Source organism: Marmota flaviventris, chromosome 2 (genome assembly GCF_047511675.1).
Source record: "Marmota flaviventris isolate mMarFla1 chromosome 2, mMarFla1.hap1, whole genome shotgun sequence".
Taxonomy (NCBI): Eukaryota; Metazoa; Chordata; class Mammalia; order Rodentia; family Sciuridae; genus Marmota; species Marmota flaviventris.
In genome coordinates, this window is record NC_092499.1 from 68,411,423 (window position 1) to 68,432,420 (window position 20,998).

The 20,998-nt window shown below is 37.9% G+C and overlaps 3 protein-coding genes across 8 annotated transcripts in view; 1 reads left to right on the forward strand and 2 right to left on the reverse strand.

The window, feature by feature from the left end:
- The window catches only part of Zbtb25 (zinc finger and BTB domain containing 25), a 50,627-nt gene that overhangs the window by 25,452 nt on the left and 4,177 nt on the right, over positions 1-20,998 (forward strand). For 2 of the 6 annotated variants that reach the window (XM_034636961.2, XM_027929707.2), the window contains exon 5: positions 12,039-12,715. The exons of 1 other annotated variant lie outside the window; for it this stretch is intronic. The gene's annotated coding sequence lies outside the window, so the exon portion shown is untranslated. Of the gene's footprint in view, positions 1-318; positions 1,338-12,038; positions 12,716-13,299; positions 13,528-20,998 lie in introns of those variants that run through there. 3 more of the 6 variants (XM_027929711.2, XM_027929705.2, XM_071607975.1) reach the window with 3 other exon arrangements.
- Positions 8,569-12,601, reverse strand: Akap5 (A-kinase anchoring protein 5). Its single transcript, XM_027929712.2, has 2 exons — positions 12,530-12,601; positions 8,569-10,088 (listed from the first exon to the last, which is right to left on the reverse strand). Exon 2 carries the CDS (start codon positions 9,874-9,876, stop codon positions 8,569-8,571), a length of 1,308 nt encoding a protein of 435 aa, XP_027785513.2. The 5' UTR covers positions 9,877-10,088; positions 12,530-12,601.
- The window catches only part of Mthfd1 (methylenetetrahydrofolate dehydrogenase, cyclohydrolase and formyltetrahydrofolate synthetase 1), a 67,882-nt gene continuing 64,182 nt past the window's right edge, over positions 17,299-20,998 (reverse strand). The window contains exons 27-28 of the mRNA XM_027929697.2: positions 19,015-19,108; positions 17,299-17,520 (exon numbers count right to left, since the gene is read on the reverse strand). Coding sequence (XP_027785498.2) covers positions 19,019-19,108 — 90 coding nt within the window. The 3' untranslated portion in view covers positions 17,299-17,520; positions 19,015-19,018. The remainder of the gene's footprint in view (positions 17,521-19,014; positions 19,109-20,998) is intronic.

Below are 20,998 nucleotides of genomic sequence, written 5' to 3' on the forward strand. Positions count from 1 at the left end.
AGAAGTTCCAGTTCAAAATTGGGCAGGTTTGAGACCCAAGCCAGTATTTCAGTATTCATCCAAAGACAGGAGATCAGTATCCTAAATTAAAAAAAAAAAATGCTTATAGACACCCAGAATACTGTTTGACTAAATATATGAATACTTCATGATCCAGTCAAGTTGAGACATTAACCAGCACCCAGAGATATCCCCCTCTCCATGGTAACATCTGGCAGTATGGAGATGGTTTTGGTCATCTACTGAATAGGAGATAAGGGAAGGTTGCTACTGGCATTTAATGGGTGTCAATCACGGATGCTGCTAAAAATCTTACAGTGCAGAAGACAGCCTCCCACAATGAAGAACTACCCAGCTCAGTGTCCGTGGAGCTGAGGTTGACCAACCCTGGTGTAAAAGCTTAATGTAAGTTTTGTGGTAGTTGTCAGGAATTAAAGAATGCAAAGAAACTTATTTTAAGATTTCTATCCCAATTATTTTTGAAGTTAATTATTATTTATTTTAATGGAGTATGTGATATGTTTGTTGTGAAGTGAATTCTATTTGTATTATCCTATCCCCCAGATTATAAAAAATTAAAAATGTGATTATTTAAAAATCAGAGGTGTATTAATTGGGACAGTTTTAAATCTATTCATATACTATTTGAATGAAATAATTGTGTCTCTAAATTCTCTTGGTGAAATTAAAATGGGATTGTAGGTTATAATTTTGTAAATCTTGGGGGCCGGGGTTGTGGCTCAGAGGTAGAGTGCTCGCCTACCATGCATGAAGCACCTGATTTTCCCCCGCACCACATAAAAATAAAATATTGTGTCCACCTATAACTAAAAAATAAATATTTAAAAAAATTTTTTGTAAATTTTCAATTGGCCAAAAGGTGGCACCAGTGTACTTTTTAAAAATGCACCAAGTTTGGTGTTACTCTTAATTGTTAGCTACTTCTGGATTTGCCTTTACTTTATAGTCAGCAGCTCACTACAGTGGTATTGTTTTTATTCTTCCTCATTTCCTTCCATCTAGTTCTAGTCTGAGTAAGCTGAGAATTCCTTTCTCTTTAATAGAATCCTCTTACCCTCAGCTCTTTTTGCCTTCCAAAAATTAGTGAATGTCTGTCTTTTAAATTTGTTCCCATTTCTACTACAAGGTTATTGTTAGTTTTCTCCTAGAACTTAATACCTAGCCACCAATTGCTTTCCTCAGTTTTATTTCACAGTTGATGAGCCAACTTGGAAAATGAACCCATTTCCCTCAGATAAATTTTCTTCCAGTGTTTATACAATGTTATACTTTTTCCATTGAAACAACTTGGTGATATCATATTAAAATAACAGAAATAAAGTATCCCTTTACTGTTGTCCTTTACTGTCAGAAGTCTGAAGGAGTAGCAGTGCACTGGGAGGGATTCTTTGTACACTGCACTAGTCCCTTCCCTTCTCAGAGCCAGGGAGAGGCTTATGGAAGGAGGCAGCTGGAGAAGGTGTCCCTCACCAGCTATAGTTGTGTTTTTACTGAGTTTCAGGAAGTCCCACATCAGATTTGTGTGTACCTAGTGAGTCTTTGAAGAATGAGACCTAATGAATTTAGCCTGTTTTTCTGAAGACATATGACATATGATACTTTGTTCCAAATGTGTAGGTTAAAAACAAAACAAAGGAATGGGAGATGGGAGGGACTGAGATTTGTATAAACTGCTTTGTAGGGAAGGAAATCTAAATAAACTGTAGTGGTTCTTCAGCAAATATTCATCTGTTAACTTTTTGAATGAGAAAATAAAACATTTGCATAAGGAAGGGGAAAGGTCTTTAAATGCAGACCAAAGATTCCAGAGAAATGATATAAAAATTTTTCTTAGCCAGTCAGTTCTCATTTCTGAACACTTCCCTTTTCTCACAAATATGCAGTCTCATACTATGAGTGAAGTGGTTCTTTCCTCTTTTTTCCAACCACAGTATTTTAAAGTATGGGAGGAAAGGCATATAAAGGGAAGACTTTTTTTTTTTTTTATTTTACGCATCTCTTTGTAGACCTCTCAAACTTTGATGGCTACACTCAGCCACCATGATGGCCCTGCAGATTATGTGTAAATACTCAGATGGTATAGAGGTCATAATAAGTTTAAAGACTTGTCAAAATTTGTTATATGCTACAAATAGGTGGATTTTTTTTTTACTGTTTGTAAAGTATGGCTTAATGAAAAAAGATGCATACCACTCAGAAAAATACAGAAAAGTCTTATTAGAGTTTAACAAAACTTAATGATTGCTATTATTCACAGTTATTCATCATCTTTCAGGAGAAACACTTCAGTCAGATATTGAGCACATAGAGAGAACTCAGAAAATTAGAGATAATTCTATGCAAATTCATGCTGAAATCAGGGAAATAGCTGACAAAGCTATTTGTGATATATTTGGATAAAATATAGAAAATCCAGTTCATTTTTTTTCATCTGAATTGTGTAGTGACCATTTGTTTTGGCATTCTATACATCTCAGCCTTCTAGCATTTAAGGGCAATTCTACTTTAGTCATTCTGTTAGGAGGATGGAAATACTTTAATTTTGTATGACACTTAGAGATATTCTGCCTAAATACCTGATTTTGCAAATGACAATTACACATGAAACCTGTGTCCTGAAATTTATATGTGAGGCTATTTGATGAGCACACACATGCATGCCTATAGCTGCATTAGCTATGGTGATGGATCACCAGGGTATCCCAGAGTCCCCCTAGTGACCATATTGGCCAGACATTTCTGTGTGACCCAAAGATATAGAAGTTAAAGCAGGGATTTGGGGGTAAAAGATTTAGATACAGGGCTGGGAGTGTGGCTCAGGGCAGAGCATGTGCTTAGCATGCATGAGGTCCTGGGTTCAATCCCTAGCACTTAGGAAGCATATGCAGTTATTTGCACCCAATCTCCCAGGAGGGCAGAAGTGGAAAACCCTGGTTATGGCCCCAAGTACAGCTATGAAAAATATATGAAAGGCTTAATCCTGCCCCATAATTGCAGTGTCATAAAGGTCAAGGCTGAAAGTCCTTTTTAAGTTTAGTTACAAAGCAAATGGTGAGGAAAGTGTTTAGTCTTGCTAATGTACAGAAACCGCTAGAGACTGCTACCATGGTTATAAGAGGTTGAAAATCAGTTTTAAGGCTGGGAGTTTTCCAAGCTAGGAGCTATCACCATCTTCTCTAGGTTTTACTTTTTTATGGTGCCTGCACCCAACATTGCTGAGAATTCACTGCAGTTCTGACAGTGTGTCATGTGTACATGTACAAACACACATGTATTCTTTGTAGAGCTCAGGAACAACCTTTGGTAAGCTTAAACTGGAAGTGGGGAAGGAACTCACAAAACAGTTGGAGCCAAGGTGGCTTTAACAGGGATTAGCAGAGTTGCCTGTGAGGACAAGTTTGCAAAAGGTAGTATATATTTCTAGAAATATGTAATTTGATGAAAATTTTAAAAATTTGATAACTGAGCCAGGTGCAGTGGCGCAGTCTGTATTCCCAGTGGCTTGGGAGGCTAAGGCAGGAGAATCGTGAGTTCAAAGCCAGCCTCAGCAAAAGTGAGGCGCTAAGCAACTCAGCGAGACCCTGTCTCTAAATAAAATATAAAAATTACAGCTGGAGGGGCTGGGATTGTGGCTCAGTGGTAGGGCGCTCACCTAGCATGTGAGAGGCCCTGGGTTTGTTCCTCAGCACCACATAAAAATAAGTAAATAAAATAAAGGTATTGTGTCCAACTACAACTAAAAAATAAATATTAAAAAAAAATACAGTTCAGTGTAAAGTGCTCACCTAGCATGTGAGGCACTGGATTTGATCCTCAGCACCATATTAAAAAAAATAATAAATAAAATAAAGGTATTTTATTTTGTGTCCATCTACAAAAAAAAAAAAAAAAAGACATTAACTGGAACTAGGTTTAGTTTTAGGACTTTGAAGGTACTATCAACTTTTAAATGGGTCCAAGTCTTTCATAGAGCCCAAATATTATTATTGGGCTGTAATTAAGAAAAACCAGCATTATGTTAGCAGAATGAATCAGTGTCTTAGTAGTCACAGAACTTTTGACACACCCAGCCTTAACAGGTACTACCTGGATAATTTAAGCATTTTTTACATCAAGATGGCTTGATTATTTGGGAAACCATAAAGATCATTAAGAAATCATATAAATTAATATAATTCAGAAAAGACAACTAATGAGTATATAGCAAGAAAGGATGAAAACTGCCTTTTTTGTTTCTATTATTGTTTTGTTTTGTTAAGCAGCACTGGGGAGCAAACCCAGGACTTCTTGCATTGCTAAGCAAGAGCTCTTACCACTGAGCTACACCCCCAGCCTCCCAAATAGTTTTCGTTAAATTCACAGGTGGCATCACATTCAGAACTTCCCTTTAGGTTGAATTAGTTAAGAATTCTAGTTCTCTTGCTGAAAGTAGATTCCTTCAGGCACATATTATAAAGTCTGTCTGATGCCCAATCAGCTGAGTGGAACTTTTGGTAAGGCTAACTAAGTGGTTTTATCAGTATGATATTTATAGTTTTATGAAGTGAACATAATTTACCATTTTTTAAAGCTGTGGATAAATAAACATTCTTTATTAATAATTAGTATCTAAATTAATTCGGCTTGAAACCTTTTTCTCATAGTATTATTTATTTAATACTAATATCTGATCCACAGTAATACAATACCAATTTTAATGAGAAATACAAAATGGAATTCTTAAGACTTTCAGAATAGCTCATCCACTTAACATTTTTACAGACAATGAACTACTATAAATATGTAACGTTATGCAGGCCTTTTTCTGTACCTAGGCACAATTCAGAATGAATATACTGTTTAACTATTTTGAAACTGCTAGTGTATTCAGATGACACTTTCCCCCACACAACCCAAAATTACTCTCTCTGCTTCCCTATCTGGCCTCATGTTGCTGCACTGTCTGTGGCTCTTTGCCTTAACCTCTGTCCCAGCTTCTGTTGTCCTGCTCCCTAAACTGAGCTCTTGGAAAGCAGAGAGCCTGTTCCATTATCAAAATGTTTGGCACGTGTTATGCCTAACAGAGGCTGAATCAAATAGTATTTAATCTGCACACCCAAGTTTTATGTAGCTTCATTCTAATAAATGTAACTAAATAAGGATCATTATTTTAAAAATCTTTCATAAAATGTTCTATGGAGGATATTTTGAATTGTGTGTAAGAAACCTCATGTTACACAATAAAACACAGGAATTTGAAACTAAAGAACTCTAAAACTTAAGGGATTCAGAAATAGCAGGCAGAAAAATCAAACCCTGATGTATTTAATAGCAGATGAAATTAGAAAGTAGACTTTTTTCAGTAAAGTTGACATTAAAAGGATGTTTTCGAACAATAAGATTCTAAAGTCTCACAATTTTTTTTTAAATTCTGCTGTAAAACCCTAAAAAAAATCTTAACTTTAAAAAGTAAGGCAACTTGAAGTTAGTTAGAAATTTATGGATAAAATTAACTCTGGAATGCATGCGGATTTGACTGGAGCCCTCTCATGATCTCTGAAACAACCTTTAGCAAGATGCTTATTCACATATACTGGTGAAATAATACAAGTTCTCAAAAGTAAATTAGAAAGTTTCTAAGACTCCACTGCATAGTAGCCCAATTAAGATCATTGCAAACTCTGTGCTGTCAAATATATTACCTTGAAAGAAAATTATGCAGACAGCTTTTATATGAAGAACTCCATTTGTGCCACATGCTTATTATTCTTTGAGGTGGAGGAGGTGGCAGGGAACATAATTTCTGTTTGAAAGTTCTTTTGTTTTCTTCTACCTTTACTGGGTACTATTTTTATATCTTGTAAAGTGCTTTAAAAAATGTTAGGTGAATAGTGCTACATAAAATAGAGAATTTTAATATCCTGTGTTGTAAGAAGCAAAGTGAATAATACTTGACTCTTAAAAGGGGGAAGATAATATGCTGAAAAGATTAATAAGAATCTGATAAACTCCCCCAGGCTTGCAAAAAAAAATCTGAGTTCAAAGTGAAGCTAAATCCTAGCTAATAAATGTTCATTAAAAGCAATATTTATACCATAGCAGATTTAAATTAAAATATGGTGTTCTTAAATTTAAGCTTTTTAAATGATCAAATGGATGTGAAATGAATCAGAACCTATTTATATTCACACAGTATTTTGCATATATGGTAAAATTACTTAAAATAAATACTATTATAATAAAAAATATTTTATGAGAGACTTCTAGGCCATCCAATTCCTGCTTATTTCTATAACAACAAAACAATTTGGATCCCTTTAGAAATTCACTATAATAGGATTTGGCCATGTAACAGATATAATAGATTGAGACCAATTAATTTGAGGATTGTATTTTCAAATAAATACTAGTTATTTAATTCACTAGAAAAGATTGAGGAGAAACCACTTAATAAAGAACACAAGTAAGAGTATACATATCATCATAAAAACGATCATAATGCATTCTAACCAAAATTACATTTATCAAATAACAGTGTGAAACCTAGATATTTCACTATACATATTTAGCTTGTATCTGTTGTTTTTTAAATCCTAAATAAATGTCTAAACCTTCCAAACTGCTTTAAATAATTGATGAATGCTATACTTTTGCTTGTTCATAAGAGATTACTGGAAAATTATAATGCAAGTATATTGGCTTGGAGCAATCCTTGTAATAAATGAAGACAGGATTCTTCAAAATACTATACAATGCACCAACCTTAATCAGGTTTTTAAGTTGTTCATTTTAATATGTGATATTTGCTGGTAGCTTTCTAAGTCTATTAGCACCACATATAGAGAGTTAAAGAGTTTTTCAAATAATATGACTTAATCTTTAAAAAATATTGGTAGCAGTTGTATAATTAAAAGACAAGGATTTCTTGGGTCATTTTTTTATCTTGCTACTGAAGGAAACTTCCCCACCAATATTATAAACATGAAGGTAGGAAAATCTGGGAGAAATATTTTTGTACTGCAGCAAAGAATCTTACTAATAATATCCATTATTTGGTTTAATTCCAAAGTCAGACTAGCTTTCTCTGTCAGAGGTCTCAAAACTTATTTACCAAAAAATGAATTATAGGAAAAATTAGCACATAACTTTGTGTAAGCAATCTTGAAATGACGCAAGTCGTCACCCAGATCATTTAAAAACATCTAATGTGCATCCTTCCTCTAAGATGGTCTTCAACAAACCTTACCATTCATACTTCCATTTTTTCATGTGTTTCAAGTAGTAACACCATAACTCAGTTTAGAAAATGGGAGACTATACAATATGAACCTTAACCTGTGAGGCAAGGAAGTATGTTAGGGTATCGTGGCCATTTCATACAAGAAAACATAGAGGATAGAATTTTCTCCAAAAAACATGGCAATCATTAATGTGATTGAATGCTTCTCTTTAAATAACTGAATAAAATGCAAATGAAGCCCTTGTCGTTTTTGTAAAATATTAGCTGGACTGGAAATTGTGATGAAAAAGTTAATTTTCAATATCCATGTAAAATACTTTTTACTGGTTTCTCTTAACACATAGACACACTGAAAATATGTACCTTATAAATAATTTTATACATGGCTCATTCTTGGCCAAGAATAAACAACATTTTCACTAGAATATTATGATTTCCTAGGATCTTTACCATCGGACCTCTCCCCTCCTTGAGGAGAGGTTGGTAAATAGGGTCTTTAAAGAAGAAATTCTTCAAGAAGAACTCTGTGCTGTGATCATTTGTTACTTCTCCTGGATGAAAAGTAATATTCCCCTCATTTTGTTTTCATTGTTTTGTTTTACACTTTTCAGCAGACCAGCCGGTATCAGCTGGTATAAAAATGGATATATACAGATCTGCTGGGGCTAAAGCAAGGTGGAAAGGGAAACTGTATCCCTTGTTTCCACACTATTTGCCTATTTGAAGGATCTCATCAATGGCTTTTGTAAGGGACTTGAGCAAAATGAGAAAACCACTTATGTTTAATTCCAGTATGCATATTATGCATAGTCTCTGCTGAAATTAGAAATGCAATATATTTTTTGAGGTAATACTACTGCTGAGGAATATAATAACTATAAAATACACATTCACAAAAATAACTCACCTTATTCACCATTTTAAACAACATAAAAGTGCAGTGTAAAAAAAGTTTTTGAAAACTGAATGCGATGTTACACAGCATTAAACTATTAAAAAGAAATCAGACTTTGTGACATCAGAGAACAGTAAAGAGCTTATGGCATACTGCAGTGCTCAATAAATATTTCCTTCCCCAAACAATCTCCATATGCCATTTTAGTACTCCCTGTATGTCACTTTGTGTTGCAATCTGTGCTGACTTCCTTCAATCCAGAAGTGACTGCATTTCAGTGGTAGAGTTTTATGAACTTGATTTACTCTTTAGCACTTGTAGGCTAGGATTTTTACCTTTAATTCCACAAGTGATAAATCTTATTTGTATCTGAATAAGAAATGCCACAAATGTGTAAATGGTTTAGCTTTTCTTCCTTGACCTGGAAATTAAGTCACTGTAGGAGAGTGTTTATCTTATTATCATCGGAGGCCATTTCATTAATCAGCTGTTCTATAGACAACTGGATAGCATTCCTGACAAGAGAAGAAGCTGTTTCTATTAAGAGTGTTTCATATTGTTCTGGAGTTCTACCCTCAAAACCACTATCATTAGCAAAAACCCCTACTTGCTCATTTTCTATTGAAATTAAGAATTGCTTAGGGACATTTTTAGATTTCTTAACATCAAATTCACTGATTTCAGTGTCTGTAATAATAATAGCAATTGGCTCCATTCTTTTGCTTTCTTCTGATTTGGGTTTCTCTGCATTGATCCCATTTTCTTTCAGATCTGATTCCTGGCTCAATTCAGTATCTTTTGGCTTATTCTCTTCAGCTGCCATCTCTCTACTTTCATAGTCTTCACAGTATGGTCTACTTTCTAGGACACTGTTATTGGATTCTTCCACAGTTTTCTGATCTGGGATTGCAGGTGATGGAGGAACATCAGAAGCCACTAGTTGCTGGTTGTCTGTTTCTGAACTTGCAAGCGGGCTTGCTTGCTGGGGTTGAACACTTTGTTTTTCTTCAATCATTTCAATTTCCTTTTCAAGGATTAGAGTTCCTGTTTGAATAGCAGAATGCCCATTATCTAATTCAAGTTCTACTGAAATCACATTCTCTCCAGATGTTATGCTGCTGTTCACATTTGATTCACAGAACTCATCACCATCTTTGTGCAGGACGCCTTCACTTAGGTCCTGGGCTGACTTAGCCTTTGTTGCCTGGTCATTTAATTGGGTCTGAGTTTGTATATCCAACCCTTCAGCCTCTTTTTGGACTTTGATGGTGCAGTCTGAGTCTTCTGTAATTCTGGAATGATTACTTCTTTGTGCACCTTTTGAGAATTTTATGCAGGGAATCTTAATTCTGGATTTTACCTTTTTCTTAGGAAGATCAGCATCCTCATCCTTTATTTCAGGTTGCACTTCAGCCTTAAATGACTTTTGCTGCTTTGAAGAATCTGACCTTTTCCTGTGTGTTACTAGACGTTTGATTGAGGCCCAGGTGCCCCCTGGATGCTGTGGCTGATCAGAAGCTCTTGCTTCTACCGGACACTCCCTTGCCACATTGGCAGCCTCAGAGACAGCTTTGGGCTTCACTGCCTTGACTGCTTTCTTTCTTCTCTTGAAGCAAAGCATGGATGTTTTTTCCTCATGTCTTTCATTCTGAGGACTGACTTCTGCTAATTTCATTTCATCCTTATTTTCTACTTGAATTTCAGAAACTGTGGTCTCCATATTTACACCACACTCTTTCATTCTCTAGAAAACTATATTATTTCTTCCTTAGGCAGCCTTTTAGGGCAAACCGGTGGACAAAAATATTCACACTGAGTAAAATCTCTCCCAGGTATATTCATTCCTTTCATCCTACTTATACGGTTGTTTTAGGGCTTTCTCTACTATACAGATGCCTCATTTCTCTATTGGTTGCAATTTCTTCATGAAAGGTCTTCTATTTCAAGACCAACCTGATGAGAATAAAAAAAATGGTATTTTATTTGACCATGAGAATATTATTTTCTGTGAACATTATTTCAGTTGAATGTAGATTCTACTGGGCATGTTTTCCATATAGTAATTTCCTAAATGACTAAAGAGTAGAAATTGGGGTCTACTTTAACCTATCAAAAATATTTTGATATGAATATATATTTTCTTTTTGTGAAAATTTCATTTTGGATTACTCTGCAAGTCTGATATTGTCAATTCTTTAGTTGGGCTTGTCTTCATGAATTATTAATGACCGTACATTGTAAGTTTAGCAAACAACAACTACAAACAACAAAAAACAGTGAAGGGCAGGATGACAAATAATCTAATATAAAGAATTTTGAAGCTGCAAAGGACATCAGAGATTACTTGAGGTCATTCAAGTCCAGCCAGATGACAAAATTGAGCTCCAGAGGGGGCACTTGGCTTATAGAAAGCCAAACAGGCAGATAAGGTCATAGCCATAGTTAGAAGATTTTGACTCTAGAGTTCTTTCCATAGTACCATAAGGTTTCTGTTCTAAAAATGTATGTTCTATCAAGAAGGTGCTAGTTTTCATACATACTCTTAGGAAAATTTAACATCACTGTCAGTCTCCACTCTCAAATTAGTTCTATAACTTTGGTGTTTCACTTAAGTGTTTGCTGTTCATACTTTTTCCACTGTGGTATGCACATAGTTGGAGGTTGGTACAAGTTAATGATAATAGCTGACATATGTTCAGCAACTCTTGTGTATTAGTCCATGCTGAGCACTTTTACATACATCTCTAACCTGAACCAGGATATTACCAAATGAGTGGGTGGTAGTATCTCTGTCTACAGATGAAACAGCTTTCCTAAGATTACAAAGTTAGGTAACAGGCTCACATTCAGCCCAGCACTGCCTGTTTCTAAAACCTATGCTCTGAAACTGGGCTTTAAGAGTTTCATCAGAAAACAATTTTTTTTTCTTATCTGCAATAAATCCATTAGTCAAATTTTAAAAAATTGTTTAATGGTCATTTAATTAACCATAATGCAGCCCATCAACTCATAATTGAACCTAGACTGAGTTCTTACTATTTTAAAACCAAGCTTTTGAAAGTCTTTTTATTTTTTGGTTCTGGAACCAATTTAAAAGCCAAATATAAATTGATAAGCCATGCAATTGGCAAATTGATAGGCTAAACAAAAATATGAAGGAGTATTTAAAATTAATCCACAGAGTAGTATGATAGCATCAAAGAATGCAGATATGAGGTGATTACCTAACAAAAAATCCTATAAATTTTAGTTGGTATCCTAAAATAGGCAAGTGAATTCTCATAACTGTTTTTTATGTAAATCCTAAATGAAGTTTCATTTGGGTAGCCCTTGGTTTTGTGAACTGGAATTCTGGAAAATCAGTTTATGATCTAAGGAAATATATTTTTAGGTTCAGTATGGCATACTTCATGCTTCTAAGACAAAGTCATTCTAGAACGATGGCAGAAAATATGAACATTTTGCAGTATCTTTTCAGCACCAGAACCTCAGCTGATTGTAACTCAAGTCTTCTCATCTCTTGTGCATTTTCAGAGCTTAAGCATTTTTAGTAAGCAGAGGATGTATTACTAATAGAAATATTGAAAATAGATTATTTTAAAGAATGTATCATTAGAAACTAACCTGAATTGCCCTAAGACAACTGCTTGTAAAGCTCACTTGAATGTATATATCATGCTGTAGAAACAAACACCCAAACAGAAGCCTAACAGAAATGGTGGTGGGGGAGGGCGGGAGGCAGTCTGTAGACATTAAAACTTAGAAGAATGTTAGATTGCTAATGACTCGTCCTTAACCTGCAAGGGTAGCTTCACTGACTCAGGAAACCTTAAAGCCCCCGTTGTTCACCGAATCTTATGTCTAATGCCACAGAAAACACCACCTCCCCTCTATCCCTTGCAGCAAAGAGCAACCACTACCTGAGGAAAGGAAAGCAAAGCATCTTTCCCGAGCACCAGATATGGACCACGAAGCTTCCTTCTGGAGGAAGGAATCTCTCTGGCTTGATACCCTTTATGGCAGGATATGGAGCGCGCAGGATAAAGTACTCAAAAAGGAAAATGTCGGGGGCGTGGAACAGATAACCAAGCTTCAAGCTATCTGTAAAATTATAATGGTCAGGAATCTCAAGTCACATTTTCCAAAACAGGGTAAAGGAGAGGGAAAAAATACCGTAACCCATGCTTCTGGTACTAGCGGTAAAGCCAAGTGAGTAGGTGGGAGACGCCTGCGGACTAATGACCTTCTAGGTTCTCACTCCTGGCCATCTCGGAGGACCCGGATCCCCCTTGTAGTGGGGGCACCTCCCACCCACTCTGCCGCACAGGAGGTGAGCGGACCTGACACTTCTCCGACCCACCGCCTCCGCAGCCTTCTAACCTGCCTTCACTTACCGTTAGCGCTGGCGTGAACTCCACTGCTGAGGTCGGGCAATCTTGCGCAGCACTGCGCCCAGACAGCCTGGGAGCCACCTCGCACCCTGAGCAAACAGCCCTCTGCAGAGGGACTGCAGCCAGGCTGCGCCCCTTCCCCAGCAGCTTGGAGATTGACAGCCGGCTTCACCAATGCGCGAGGAGCGGCGGGGCGGGGCCGGAGGCGAGGCGGGGCAACCCTAGGGGCGGGGGCGCTGGGAATGGGGGATCCACCTGTGAATAGTTTGCAGCCCGCTGGAGAGCTCCCTTCTGGATCACAGCCGGGGATGCGAATTCTCCCTGCAGTCTCAAATCAGGGCAAGGGCAGAGGTACCACCGAGAGTGGGAAGATGGGGGAGGTGACCAAAGAAGAGAACCCCGCATTTTTCAAAGTAGCAAAATCCTTTTTTAAATTATAGGCACTCCCATTAAATTACCTCCACGAATATTTAAAGACAAGGCAGACGTCTAATTTTAAAAGCAGGATTCAAACTGCATAGAGTAGTGAAGTGTCAGTTGGAAAGAAAATTACATATAAATCCAAACAAAAAGAAACAAAACTTTCCCAGCAGTGGCTTTGAATATAAAGTTGTCATGGTTCTTGCCAAACAGGCTCTCAGACCTGACTCCCAGTAGAAGGAGGTGGAAATGATGATGCATAGCAACATCTAAGCCAACAAGGTGAGAAGGGCACAGATCGCAGTCCCACCACTTCTTTTTTTTTTTTTAATTTTTTTTTTTTTTTTTTTTAGTTTTCGGCGGACACAACATCTCCGTTCGTATGTGGTGCTGAGAATCGAACCCGGGCCGCACGCATGCCAAGTCGAGCGTGCTGCCGCTTGAGCCACATCCCCAGCCCAGTTTTTAATAAATATTTTTAAGTTGTAGTGGACACAATACCTTTATTTAATTTATTTATTTATATGTGGTACTGAGGATCAAACCCAGGGTCTCACATATGCTAGGCAAGCACTCTACCCAGAGCCACAACCTCAGCTCCAAGTCCCACCACTTTTAATAACTTACATATATTTCCTAAAATAAGTTGAAATAGCTTTAAGTTGCTTATGTTACTGTTAATCACATTCATTATGTGATTAACTTTGTCTCTCTTAATTAAGCAGGAGTGGAAGAGAGGACATTTCTTACTATTCCAGTCTGTCAAAGGGTTCAGGCATTTTCTACCTTCCTGCCTGATGGCCTATATTATTTTCATGAATTTTCTGAGCCTTTACCTAAACATGGTTCTAGTCGTGGTTAAAAGCTGCACAAGTATTTATTTGTAAACACAAAGCATGAATGTAACACCCAATGAAAGCTTAGGATGACTTGCTTTGGGAGAACTCCTGGGAGCTCCAGCTGTGAGGTCCAGCCTCCTCCCTGAACCTTTCCAGCAGAACTTCCAGATGGTGGAAGGAAGAACTCCTGAAAAACAGCAGCACTTCTTTCTTCAATGGGACCATCATCTTGGACAGTGTGTGTGTGTGTGTGTGTGTGTGTGTGTCCATTTTTTAATGTTTTCCCAGGAACACATTTTACCTTTGTAAGATTTTTTTTAATCCTTTTTTTCCCCCAGGGCTGAGGACCAAACCCAGGGCCTAGCGTGTGCTAGACAAGTGCTCTAAATCCCCAACCCCACTTTGTAAGATCATTCCACCAAGACTTATTAAGTAACAAACTGCACAAAAACAAACTGAAGCTGGGCACAGCAGTCCATGCCTGTAATCCCAGTGGCTCAGGGGACTAAGGCAGAAAGATTGCAAGTTCAAAGCCAGTCTCAGCAACTTAATGAGGCACTTAGCAACTCTGCAAGAACCTGTCTCTAACTGCAATATAAAAAAAGGGCTGGGGATGTGGCTCAATGGTTGAGTACCTCTGGGTTCAATCCCTAGTACCCGCCCCCCCCCAAAAAAAAAACAAACAAATAATCCAACAAAGCTGAATTGAAGTTGTCAGGATCTTACATTTGCAGATAAGAGCTGTAAAGCAGGAAACCCATAAACATCTATAAGCATCTGAATTAAGAAATTCAGTTTAGCACTGTTTATCCAACAATCATAGGTGTGTGAAAATGGCTTTGATATCTCCTTATGGGCTGCTAACCCCGCTTCTGCCAGTTTTGAAGCTTAAACAAGGCAAAAAAAAAACTGAACTTAGTGGTCCACACCTATAATCCTAGTGACTTGGGAGGTTGAGACTAATCTCAGAAACATACTGAGATCCTGACTCAAAATAAAAATAAAAAGACTGGGGATGTAGTTCAGTGGCAAAGTGCCCTGGGCTCAAACCCCAGTTCTGCACAAATAAATAAATAAGAGCAAAAAGAAATCCATGCCATTTATAAGCAACTGAGGTACTGTTACTCATACTCAAACTCCAAGATTCTTCAAATCTAGTGGACCTGAGAATTTGCAGCAGTTTTAGGCAACAAATAAGGATGGTTTACCTAGATGAGGACAGGGCAGAATAGCTGTCTTAGTAGAGAGCACTGGGGAATGAAGAAAGATTCATGTTGAATGATATAAAGTCCACCTTAATGACTCGTAGATCTTATTCTACTTGCTTAAAAAAAAAAAAAAAGTAAAAGGGAGCTGAAAAGCAGTTTGAGGTCAGAGGTAAATTTATCTTGTATTTGAAGGACAAATTAAGAGATTTCTTTGAGGTACATTACAAATAACTTGTCCCTGACTTCTACCACACATAGTCATTCACACTGAGTATAGTACTATAAATAAAATACTGCACTGTGGTTTTTCTTTAGGATTTGACTAGAACCCGATGCCAGATCTATTTTTAAAAAATGTATCCAGTACCTCATACATGAAAGAAACCTGTCATCCCTGAATGCACTTAAGTGACAGTTAAGACTGTTGAAATTATTACCCATATCATTGTCTACTACTCTATTAGCAGCTTTGCATTATGTAATAGGAAATGGGCTATAAATGTCTCTCCAATTTGATGACAAATTACCCTACTTACAGTTTATCATGTAATATCACCAGATACAGTGTAACAATAAAATAGTTTACACATTTATCTGAATCATACCATCATACCATTTCTCCAACTCTGGTCACTACCCACCCACAGTCCAGGCCTGAGCTGTGGAAGTGGGTAAGCCCTTCAAGAGTCTTAACATTTCAGAGATCTTCTGAGAAGAAGTCCTTCAGCCCCTTTCCCTAGCACACCATGAAGTGAAACTGTGGTTCCAATTTGCTGATGGTTGATCTGCCTGGGGGTAGCATGAAAGTTGCAGACAGCCACCAGAAACCCAACAGCAGTTCTTCTGGAATCTTCTTTAATTGGCAGCACATAAATGTTGCTGACTCTCTTGAATTAAGTGTCTATACATTTTCAACTCACAGCAGCAGCCTAGCAGTAAGATGACTAATATGGGGAAGGAACGCAGTCACAGCCCAGAGAACAGTAAGACCAGACACTGGGAAGCAGTGATCAAAAGTAATTCCCAACCCCAAGGTGAAAACACTGGGCCTTCTCTGGTGACACACATAAGCACTCCACGCACCAATGCTTCTATGGTCTTTAATACAAGTCTTCACTTGACCTGCTGTTATTTGGCTGCTTGTGCCTTCTTTCATTGTGGAAATAGCATCTGTAAGCTGGTACGTGTGACACATCTTCTTTATCAAAAACTGAAAAAGCAATTCCACAAAACCCATGCCATCAGGACTGCTCAGCAGCCTTCTAACCTCTATTTCCTCTCTTAGCTTCTTCTACCCTTATCATTCCTTCCTTCTGGAGGGATATGAAAAGGGCACAGCTTACCACCTCTCACAACCTGGCAGGAGTTGCCTTCTAGATAGAGCTTGGAGAGACAGCCTGATGGTAGAGAAAAGACTTTGGAAACAAAACAACTTACAAGTTCATGGTGCAGGCCCTGGCAGTGCAATCTTGCAGTTTGCCTTTCTGTAAAATGGGGATACAAACTTAATTTAGAGATCTATTCTTTTTTTTTTAGAGAGAGGGAGAGAGGGAGGGAGAGAGAGAGAGAGAGAGAGAGAGAGAGAGAGAATTTTAATATTTTTTTAGTTTTCGGCAGACACAACATCTTTGTTTGTATGTGGTGCTGAGGATCGAACCGGGCCGCACGCATGCCAGGCGAGCGCGCTACCGCTTAAGCCACATCCCCAGCCCGAGATCTATTCTATTATAGTTAATATTTACACATTTTTAAGCAAAGGTTAGCTCTTACTTTGCGATGACAGGTCTCTCACAAGAAAAGTTAGAATATTCTAGGAAAAATGAAATTCTATAGAAAAGCCCAGGCATTTAGTAGCAACTCAATAAACAACTGCTGAACCAGCAAGAGTAAAAAGGGTTAACCTATGTCTAGTGCTATGACTATCCTTCCTAAGGACTTAATGGTGCTAATGCTATGATAGAAATGGGAATTCCAAGGAAACTCAGGGCGAAAACCTATATACGCAATACCTCCCTGGGATGGGGGTGGGAAATGAACAATAATAGAAAGGTATTAGATAAAAAGGCAAATCTTCCTCCATACCCTACTTCCACTCTGACCTTCTTAGGTCTCCTGAATCATGTGTCCTTGCAGAGATACACAAGCATGCACATATTCCCCGCTTTAAACACAACTGATCACAAAGTACATACTGCAATTTGCTTCTTCAGCCCCAAGGGGCTGCCCAACAGATGGGTTCAGATAGGATGGCAGTGATACTGCAGCACAGTCTATCAGTGCTATGATTTACATTTTAACACCAAGATAGCAAAATTATTTTCTTTTTATTCTGTAGAACTTCATTAAAGTAAATAGGTACATGAGCTATGTTAATTTGTACATAATCATGAGAATTAAGGCTGAAAAAAGGCTTGTAGGCAAACTCCCATTATTCATTTCAGAAGACCCTCCAGGCAGCGGTTGACTTCTCTCAACTTCCCACCACAGTGGGCCAAACTTTCAAAGTGGCTTCTTGGAGAAGGATGATCTAGAAAGAAAAACAAATAAATGTTTTCTCTTTGCACCAAAATGTTTCTTCTTTCCTTCCACACTGCATTATTCCCCACTCATATTGCTAAAGCTGTTGACATTTATATGCTCTCCCACCAATAGTCTCCTAGGGTCTGCCCATAATAGGTTGGAGAATAATGCATGGCATTTACATGAAGGTTATGTTAATACTGCTCAGGAACACACCAAGCAGTAAGCCAGGACAGCATTTCCAGTAGTTCACATGCCCTCTCAAAGAACACAGTTTCCCTGGCATTGAGCTCAAAGTCTCTCTTCTTAGCATCCTCACCATGACTTAAATGGTTACATTGTGCTTCCATCTGGACCTTTACTTTCTCAAATGATATAAGAGCTTTTATTCTGCCCTTTGATGCCCTTGTCTTTTCTAGCTCTTTCCATCCTTTCTCAAGCCATCCCTCCTCTGGTTCCAGTTTGGATTTGTAACTCGAGATCATTTACATAGTCGTCAGTACACCTGTTACTGTCAAAATCAGGACTCAATTTCCTAAAACTCATCTTCCTCTTTTCTTAGTTTATTTCCTCATTTTTACAGGGTACATTGCTAAATAATTTCCTAAGAGGAGATGTGGAAGTGGCAAATCTGTGCATATCTGAAAACATCTGGACAGATTTGGATGGGTTAACATAGAGGGAAAGTTATCTTTCCCTGAACTTGGAAGATATTGCGTTGCCATTGTTAAAAAGCCTCTTATTGATGATAAGACAGGTGTTCAGTGTAATTCTCATTTTTTCACAGGCAAATCAGGTTTTGTTTTGTTTTTTCCTTATTTGGAAAAGACTGTTTAGGATTTTCTTGTTAGATGTTTTCGAAATTTCAATTGGATGTGCCTAGGGATAGCTCACTCATTGTGATTCACCTAAGAACCCAAGAACTCCTGGACTGGTCCTGTTTTCTTCTTCTTCATTTTTTAAATATTTTTTTAGTTGCATATAGATACAATACCTTAATTTTATTTGTTTATTTTTATGTGGTGCCGGGGATCGAACCCAGTGCTTCACGCATGCTAAGCAAGTGCTCTACCACTGAGCCACAACCCCAGCCCCATTTTCTTCTTTATTCTGCTTTCTGGGACATTTACTCAACTCCTGCCTTCTGTCTGTTCAAACTTGTTGATACAGATCTCTAGCTGGTCTGGCCTCCAACATGCCATCAACTTTTAGCTCAAGCCTAACCTTCTCTGCTGGCCCTCCATAGTTCATTACAGCAACACTCTCCCCTGCACAGCCAACCCAGGACAAGCCTGCTCTTTTCCTAAAGATGTGTTGAAATACAAATATCTCATTTACTGGCTATTGCTAACTCTCATTCTTGATCTCCTCCCTTCAGTGAAGTCCAAAAAGAAATGTTTTGAAAGCATTAAAATTTGAATTTTTACAATTGTTGATTTCTGTAATACTAAATATAGTACAGAGGGAAAGAAAAATAAAACTCTATCCAGTAACAACTTACCTGTTTAAAAGAGTCCATTCACCTGTTCGGTTTCAGGATCCAAGTCAATGTCATAAAAACAGGGCCGGGTAGGGAGCCCAGGCATTGTACTCATCTAGGATGTAAAACAGCATGAAAAATGAACTTAATGTGATTTTTTTTTTGGGGGGTGTGCAGAGTACCAGGGATTGAACCTGGGGCACTTTACCACTGAGCCATATACCCAGCCCCCTTTTTTAAATTTTGAGACTGGGTTTCACTAAATTGCTTAAGGCCTTGATAAGTTGCTGAGGCTGGCTCCAAACTCGCAATCCTCCTGCCTCAGTCTCCTGAGTAGCTAGGATTACAGGAGTGCACTACTATGTCCAGTACAATCATTACTCTTAAACTTATAGTGCTTATATGTTTATTCTTGCTTCTTTTCTAAAGTCTTGACTTTAATAAATACCTGCTTAGATGCAAATTCACATGGATTGTAAGTGTGAACTTGGTATATTTTTATGTGTAACCATACCCTGTATAATGAACACACACAAGTTCCAAATCAGAACCAGACAAGAAAACAACTTAGGCTGAATTTCTAAAATTTAAGTATAAAAACACTGTTAAGTAGGATGAGTCATCTTCTGTAAAACAAAACATTAATACTCAATAAAACTAAATTTTGACATGTGAGCACCAAACAATACACGCTATAGGGATCTGATAACTGGTTTCTATTCCTGGGTTCTGCAAGAGATAAGGACAACTATGGAAAAGAAAAGGACTAGTTTTTAGACCTAGCAGAAAAATCTAGCAGACTGCATATTATGAAGACAAGAGACATGTGCCCACTGGGGTAGATGTGCATGTGCCTGTCAGCAGAAAGCTCTAAAAATGGTTCCCCAAACAGCAGTAAGATTTTCAGAGTTTTTACTCCTTCCCAAAGATGATTTTTTCCTTAAATATTGGTTATTAATAATCAGAAAAAAATAAAATGATGTGTATACATATATATAAACCTAGATATAAAATTCTGAAAAGAAGTCACCACACTTTGAAGTGATACATAAATAAATCCTCTGAGCACTGCTGAGGCCCCACAGCAACCAAGAGGTATTAAGAACAGAATTATTAAGAGTGTTTAAGTCATTTGATTATGTGTGCAAGTCTTGGTCAAAGTTAAAGCTGAAGGCCCCTGAAGCCAAGTTTTATTCTCCATGAGAAAGTCTTGTACTGGGCAGGCTGGCTGTCTGAGCAGGCAGATGTGCACTGGCCTGACCACATCCAACTCTGCTTTCATCTCTTTGATTACCCTTCTTCATACGGACATGGAAAGTAACCAGGCAGAGTGCAGCTACTGCTCTTGTGCTGATAAGTGCTGACAATTTCTCCAAAAGAACAGCATACATTTCTGCAGGTGCTGGTTTAACATTCCTATCAAAAGAAAATTTCTACAAGCCCCAAACTGATGAGCATTACATCACAAGACTAAGCCTCTTATTCTCTGGAGTGGCCAAGGAGGCAATAGTGTGCTGGCACTTGTGCTGATGCCATTGTTCCATGGTGACGTTGGCCCACGCTGTGAGCTAGGGTCAATAAGCTCACACCTCTCATACCTTGCCTGAGACCAAAGTCAGCAGAAGTAAGAACTGAATTCAGCTCTGACATCATGCACTTTCAAAAGGATGCATAATGTCACCCCCTATCACTTTCTTACTGTACTGAAAGAATGGCATAGCTTTAAAAGTACATCCATGCATTTCTTTTCTTTTTCTTTTTTTGGTACTGGGGATTGAATTCAGGGGCACTGAGCCACATCCCCAGCCCTATTTTGTATTTTATTTAGAGACAGGGTCTCACTAAGTTGCTTAGCACCTCGCTAAATTGCTGAGGCTGGCTTTGAACTCTCGATCCTCCTGCCTCAGCCTCCCGAGATGCTGAGATAGCAGGGGTGCAGCAATGTGCCTGGGGCATTTTTTTTTATTGTACTAGTCTAGTTGAATATTTCAATTCTGTTTTGCAT